At 47.4% G+C, this 7,638-nt stretch overlaps 1 protein-coding gene across 1 annotated transcript in view; it reads left to right on the top strand.

Moving 5' to 3' along the window:
• Positions 1 to 7,083: 7,083 nt before the first annotated feature.
• The window catches only part of MPI (mannose phosphate isomerase), a 7,424-nt gene continuing 6,869 nt past the window's right edge, over positions 7,084 to 7,638 (top strand). The window contains exon 1 of the mRNA XM_010843344.1: positions 7,084 to 7,156. Within this exon, the coding sequence (XP_010841646.1) occupies positions 7,141 to 7,156 (16 nt within the window). The 5' untranslated portion in view covers positions 7,084 to 7,140. The remainder of the gene's footprint in view (positions 7,157 to 7,638) is intronic.

Genomic DNA, 7,638 nt, shown 5'->3' with positions numbered 1-7,638 from the left:
TCGTGTCCGACTCTGTGCGACCCCATAGACGGCAGCCCACCAGGCTCCCCCGTCCCTGGGATTCTCCAGGCAAGAACACTGAGTGGGTTGCCATTTCCTTCTCCAGTGCATGAAAGTGAAAATTGAAAGTGAACTCGCTCAGTCGTGTCCAACTCTTAGCGACCCCATGGACTGCAGCCCACCAGGCTCATCTGTCCATGGGAGTCTCCAGGCAAGAGTACTGGAGTGGGGTGCCATTGCCTTCTCCGCATTACTTGCTGTGTATTATTATTTTAGACTAGGGAAATGCTGTTAGAGGAAAAGCAAATTTAAGTGATTTTCTGACTTGAGTTCAAAATGGGTTGTAAAGTAGCAGTTAAAACTCGCAACATCAACCGTGCATCTGGCCCAGAAACTGCTAAAGAATGTACAGTGCAGTGGTGTTTCAAGAAGTCTTGCATAGGATACAAGAGCCTTGAAGATGAGGAAAATAATGGGAGGCCATTGGAAGTTGACAACAACCAATTGAAAGCAATTATCAAAGCTCATCCAACTACATGAGAAGTTGCTCAAGAACTCAGTGTTGACCATTCTCCAGTCATTTGGCATTTGAAGCAAATTGGAATGGTGAAAAACCTCAATAACTGGGTGCCTCATGAGCTGACCACAAATCAAAAAAATCATCATTTTGAAATGTTGTCTTCTCTTATTCAACAACAGCAAACCATTTCTTGACTGTATTCTGACATGACGAAAAGTGGATTTTATAGAACAATTGACAACGACCAACTCAGTGGTTGGGCCGAGAAGCTCCAAAGCATTTCCCAAAGCCAAATTTGCACCAAAAACAGGTTATGGTCACTGATTAGTGGTCTGCTGCCAATCTGATCCACTACAACTTTCTGAATCCTGGTAAAAACGTTACATCTGAGAAGCATGCTCAGCAAATCAATGAGATGCACCAAAAGCTGCAATGCCTGCAGCTGGCATTGGTCAACAGAAAAGGGCCAATTCTTCTACAGGACAAGACTCAACTGCATGTCCCACAACCAATGCTTCAAAAGTTGAACAAATTGAGCTAGAAGTTTTGCCTCATCTGGCATATTCACCTGACCTCTTGCCGATCGACTACCACTTCAAGCATCTCGACAAGTTTTTGCAGGGGAAAATGCTTCCACAAACAGCAGGAGGCAGAAAATGCTTTCCAAGAGTTCATCGAATCCCAAGGCATGGACTTTTACGCTGCAGTAAACTGGCTCCAAATTGGGAAAGGAGTACGTCAAGGCTGTATATTGTCACCTTGTTTATTTAACTTACATGCAGAGTACATCATGCAAAATGCCAGGCTGGATGAAGCACAAGCTGGAATCAAGATTACTGAGAGAAATATCAATAATCTCAGATATGAAGATGACACCACCCTCATGGCAGAAAGTGAAGAGGAACTAAAGAGCCTCTTGCTGAAAATTAAAGAGAAGAGTGAAAAAGCTGGCTTAAAACTCAACATTCAAAAAATGAAGATCATGGCATCCAGTCCCATCATCCCATGGCAAATAGATGGAGAAACAATGAAAACAGTAACAGACTTTATTTTCTTGGGCTCCAAAGTCACTGCAGATGATGACTGCAGCCATGAAATTAAGACACTTGCTCCTTGGAAGAAAGCTATTGCCAACCTAGACAGCATATTAAAAAGCAGAGACATTACTTTGCTGACAAAGGTCCGTCTAGTCAAAGCTATGGTTTTTCCAGTAGTCATGTATGGATGTGAGAGTTGAACTATAAAGAAAGCTGAGCACCAAAGAATTGATGCTTTTGAACTGTGGTGTTGGAGAAGATTCTTGAGAGTTGCTTGGACTGCAAGGAGATCCAACCAGTCCATCCTAAAGGAAATCAATCCTGAATATTCATTGGAAGGACTGATGCTGAAGCTGAAACTCTAATACTTTGGCCACCTGATGTGAAGAACTGACTCATTGGCAAAGATGCTGATGCTGGGAAAGATTGAAGGCAGGAGGAGAAGGGGACGACAGAGGATGAGATAGTTGGATGCCATCACCGACTTGATGGACATGAGTTTGAGCAAACTCCAGGAGTTGGTGATGGACAGGGAAGTCTGGCATGCTGCAGTCCATGGGATTGCAAAGAGTCAGACATGACTTAGTGACTGAACAACAATGTGACTTAGAGTTCACAATCTGAAACAAATTATATTTGCATCAGCCTAATATATAGTAAAGAAGGTGATACAGGATACAGATGAATGCCTAGTTGAAGAGATACATAAGACAAGGTCTGGGTTCTGAGTGCAGGAGCTTCTGTTCTTGTAAAGCTGGGGTTTGTCACCCTTCTGATAAGGCGATGTATTCACCAATACTGAAGCTCTCTAAACCAGCAGTTCAGGATTATTTTTTTAAATAATATGACTTAAATTATTTATTTATTTATTTTGGCCGCACTGATTCTTTGTTGCTGCAGTCGGGCTTTCTCTAGTGGCAAGTGGGGACTACTCTTCTTTGTGGTGTGCAGGCTTCTCTGGCTTCTCTTGTTGCAGAGCATGGGCTTAGCTGTGCCGCAGCATGTGGAATCCTTCCGGATGAGGGATCGAACCCTTGTCCCCTACAGTGGCAGGCAGATTCTTTACCCTGGATCACTAGGGAAGTTCAGTTCAGGGACTTTCAGTTCAGGGAGGTGTCATCATGCAGGCATGATCAACCCTTAATTCAATCTCTCCTCTCACTATAAGATAGGAGATGTGGCTGAAGATTCAAAGCTTCTAATTGTGGCTTCATCTTTCTGGTGACCAGCCCCCATCTCAGTGCTATCCAGAAGCCCCCCAACAGTTGCCTCATTAGGACAAAAGATGCTCCCATCACCCAGGAAATTCCAAGGGATTTAGGGGTTCTGTGTCAGGAGCCAGGGTGAAAGACCAAATATTAGAACAAAAGATGTTCCGAGTAGTCTCACTGCTTAGGATATTACAAGATTTTAGGAGCTCTGGCCAGGAGGCAATGATTCTATGACAGTGTGACAGGCAGCATGCAGAGATCTTTGCCGTCTGCAGCCTGAGAGGAGAGCAGTCCACACAACACGGGGCTGTCCTGCCACCACCTTGTCTGCCCAGCCTAGGACATTGCTGGACCAGGAAGAACGAATGGAATTCTATTCAATGTATCCCCAATGTGAACCTTGTCCACCCATTTATCTCTGAAGACCGCTGGGTTCTGTATGCTTCCCTGTGGAAGAGACATCAAGCATTTATTCACCCGTTAACTTATTCGACAAGGGAGGAGGTATAGCAGATTGGAACTCTGTGCTCTTGAACCTGTTACCTTTTGGACATCCATTCTTCTTATCTCAAAAAATGGGGCTAATGACAGTACTTATCTCATAGCGTTGCTTCCCATGTGGCTCAGCTGGTGAAGAATCTGCCTGCAATGCGGGAGACCTGGGTTGGATCCCTGGGTTGGGAAGATCCCCTGGAGAAGGGAAAGGCTACCCACTTCAGTATTCTGGCCAGGAGAATTCCATAGACTGTATAGTCCATGGGGTCGCAAAGAGTCAGACACGACTGAGCGACTTTCACTATCTCATAGGGTTATCTTGAGAATTCTTGCAAAGGGTTAGCTTAGTATTTGTGCATGTGTGCTAAGTTGCTTCAGTTGTGTCTGACTCTTTGCGACCCTACAGACTGTAACCTGCCAGGCTCCTCTGTCCATGGGATTTTCCAGGCAAGAATACTGGAGTGGGTTGTCATGCCCTCCTCCAGGGGATCTTAACCCAAGGATCGTCTCAACCCACATCTCTTACATCTCCTGCATTGGCAGGCAGGTTCTTTACCAGTAGCACCACCTGGGAAGCCCTTTGTATTTAGTATATAACAAACAAATGTTATCTGCTATTACTGCTTGAATGTCAGCTGAGCACTGGCAGAAATGTGAAGCTGAATTAGACATATAGTCTAGAAGAAAGCAGATTATCACTAGATAATATGTGATCAGTTCTATTAGATCTAGACAAGCAAGAGTTAAGGGTGAAAGGTTCTAGGTTCTCCAGACACCCTAGTTTCCCTTCTAGATATATTTTTCTGTATGTGGGGAGGGTGGGGTGAGGTGGGTGCTCTGTCCCAACAATCTAAGTTCTCTCTTCCCTGTGAAAAATACTGTGAGGAAAGAACTCTAACTTTACTTCAGTGGTGGTGGTGGTAGGAGATGCCCCAAGAAGCCCCTGTGCCCAGACTAATCCCTCATTCTTCCCCGAGAAGGTCCATTTGGCTGGGCGAGTGGGAATGAGAGGAAGAGAGGTATTCAAAGTCAGGAGGTAGGTGAGATGTGCTGCTTGTATGGTTCGTTTTATTATTCCTTAGTGTGTGGTGACGCTTTCTTTGAAATGCAGGCAGATTTATCTGAGCCAGGGGACTCTTGCTGCTGCTGCTGCTAAGTCACTTCAGTTGTGTCCAACTCTATGCAACCCCATAGACGGCAGCCCACCAGGCTCCCCCATCCCTGGGATTCTCCAGGCAAGAACACTGGAGTGGGTTGCCATTTCTTTCTCCAATGCGTGAAAGTGAAGTCGCTCAGTCATGTCCGACTCTTAGCAACCCCATGGACCGCAGCCTACCAGGCTCCTCTGTCCATGGGATTTTCCAGGCAAGAGTACTGGAGTGGGGTGCCATTGCCTTCTCCAAGGGGACTCTTAGGGAGGTCGTTATCAATAGCTAGGCAGAACATTGCAGAGAAAACAGTGGCCTCTCTTTCCCCTGGACATGTATGGTAGAGGCCATGGGAATCAGTCGGGTTGGGTGGCAGGTGGAAGAGAAAGCAGAGTCAGGATTACAGGCCCTCACTCCAGGTCCCCTGGTGCTTTAGCTGCTATGTTCCTGGGATGCCCTCTTCCTGGGCTGTTGACTGAGGAGGCCTGCATGTTAGAGCCTTTGTCTACAGGATACAGCAAGATTATTCCATAGCCAAGATCCAGCCCAGCCTTTGCCATGTAGGGCTCCTGGTGACTTCCCTTGACTTCTGTGTATGTGGCTTGTGAGCAACTCAACCTGGAGGAGGAGCTAGGGTTCTAAGTCCTGCAGTGGAGTCCTTAGGGTGGAGAGAATCAGAACAGCACTAAGCACTGACTGCCTTCTGGAATCACATCATCCCATCCAACCCTCCAACAAGGCTTTCAGTCCAGCATTATTATTCCCACTTTACACACGAAGAAACTGAAGCTCAGACAGATTAAGGGCCTTGCATGTGACATTTACCATCATCACCAAGGATCAGTGAGTTCCTGCTTAGATCATAGCAGTGCTTTGCTCAAATCTGCTAATGAAAACCTGACATCCTCATAATAGTCTACAAAGAACTGCCCACTGTCTTTCCTCTCTCACCACCACACTTCCACCTTTCCTGCTCACTCTGCTCCAGCCAGTCTGGCCTCTTTGCTATTTACTCTGAAAATGGCAGGCACATTTCCACGTTCCCACCTTAGGGCCTTTGCTATAACTGTATCTTCTGCTCAGAGCATTCTCTCCTCCTCACTTCCAAGTCCACAGTCAATTCTCACCTCAGTGAGGCTTATCTAGGCAAACTTTTAAATTCTACTGGCTGCCTTCCGCCTCCACCCACACCCCTTACTTTTTGTAGCACTGACTTTTCAACTTGCTATGTGATTTACTTGTTTATCATACTTGTTTGCTGTCTTCCCTTCACCAGAATGTAAGCTCTACAAAGACAAAATAGTTCTTATCTTGCTCTTCCATGTGTCTCTAGCCCTCAGAACAGTCTGTGGCATTTATCAGGTTCTCAATAAATATGCTATTATCTAGGCCTGGCAAGCCCGAAAGCCCCGAGCAGGGCACCCAGTACTTCACAGCCTCCTGCCCCGCAGGCTAGGAACCTAGGGTGCTGGTCACTACTTTGTTCCTGCCTTTGTCTCCACCATGATTTCTGCGAAGCCGCTCCAAGTGTCCATCAGCTACTTCTGCTAAGTCGCTTCAGTCATGTCTGACTCTGTGCGACCCCATAGACGGCAGCCCACCAGGCTCCCCCGTCCCTGGGATACTCCAGGCAAGAACACTGGAGTGGGTTGCCATTTCCTTCTCCAATGCATGAAAGTGAAAACTGAAGGTGAAGTCGCTCAGTTGAGTCTGACTCTTCTTGACCCCATGGACTGCAGCCCACCAGGCTCCTCCATCCATGGGATTTTCCAGGCAAGAGTACTGGAGTGGGGTGCCATTGTCTTCTCCGAAGTGTCCATCACTTCATGGCAAATTGATGGGGGAAAAATGGAAACAGTGGCAGATTTTATTTTCTTGGGCTCCAAAATCACTGCAGATGGTGACTGCAGCCATGAAGTTAAAAGACACTTGCTCCTTGGAAGAAAAGCAATGACAAACCTAGACAGCATTTTAAAAAGCAGAGCATCACTTTGCTGACAAAGGTCCGTATGGTCAAAGCTCTGCTTTTTCTGGTAGTCATGTATAACATGTGAGAGTTGGACCATAAAGAAGGCTGAGCACTGAAGAATTGATGCTTTTGAACTCTGGTTTTGGGGAAAACTCTTGAGAGTCCGTGGGACAGCAAGGAGATCAAATCAGTTAATCCTAAAGGAAATCAACCCCAAATATTCATTGAAAGGACTGATGCTGAAGGTGAAATTCCAATACTTTGGCCAACTGATGCCAAGAGCTGACTCACTTGAAAGACCGTGATGCTGGGAAAGATTGAGGGCAGAAGAGGAGGGCGACAGAAGATGAGATGGTTGGATGGCATCACTGACTCAATGGACATGAGTTTGAGTAAGCTCAGGGAGTTGTGATGAACAAGGAGGCCTGGAGTCCTGCAGTTCACGCGGTCGCAAACAGTCTGACAGAACGTAAGAGACTGAAAAAGAACAACAATAAATATGTGTCCGGTGAAGGAACGAGCAAAAAAAATGCTGAGCCCTCAGAATGCCGGCTGGAAGGCTCTGTACTGGTGGGGGTTCCTTCCGAGAGCGGGAGTGTGGGAGAGAGATTCAGCCTGCCAGCAGTGGCCACACCTGGCATTCAGATGTCCGAGAAGGAGAGGGAAGAACTACATTTCCCATGAAGCTCTGGGCGCAGGGAGGCCGAGGGTGCTGCCGGGAAAGATATACGTGCGAGAAGACCGGTCGGAGGCTTTAAGGATGGCCGCTCAGCGAGGTGGGCAGTTGACTGGGGTGCCAGCGAGAGTGGGGATGGATTGCGCCCGACCCTTCCTGACCTAATACGGCAGGGCGAACTCCGCCCCAGCCCCCTGGGGCTCTGCGGAAAGATGAATGGGCGCTGGAAAGAGGAGGGGGCACCCGCGATGGGGATCGAGCCCTTATTCCAGCCCTCGAAAGGGGGTTTTGAGGGGAGACGGTTCCGCATGGGTTACTTCTAGACTGGGTGCGGTGGAATAGGTTCCTCCCACGACCTCCGCGTCACCGTCACGCAGTTATCTGCCTCAGGTCAGCAGGAGATCCTTACTACCCGTCTTACAGACGGGAACATCGAGGCATGCAGAAGAGAAGGGTCTCAACTCACAACATACAAACCTCTTATTTGACTCTATCCCTCAGATAAAACCCTCAGCTCAGGTCTGGTTCCCCCGGGACAGGAGGGTCAGGCCTCAGGAGTGGAGTGGAAACTAACGCTCTGTC

This window comes from Bison bison, unplaced genomic scaffold, assembly GCF_000754665.1.
Source record: "Bison bison bison isolate TAMUID 2011002044 unplaced genomic scaffold, Bison_UMD1.0 scf7180017864181, whole genome shotgun sequence".
NCBI lineage: Eukaryota > Metazoa > Chordata > Mammalia > Artiodactyla > Bovidae > Bison > Bison bison.
This window is presented reverse-complemented; position numbering and strand designations above follow the sequence as displayed.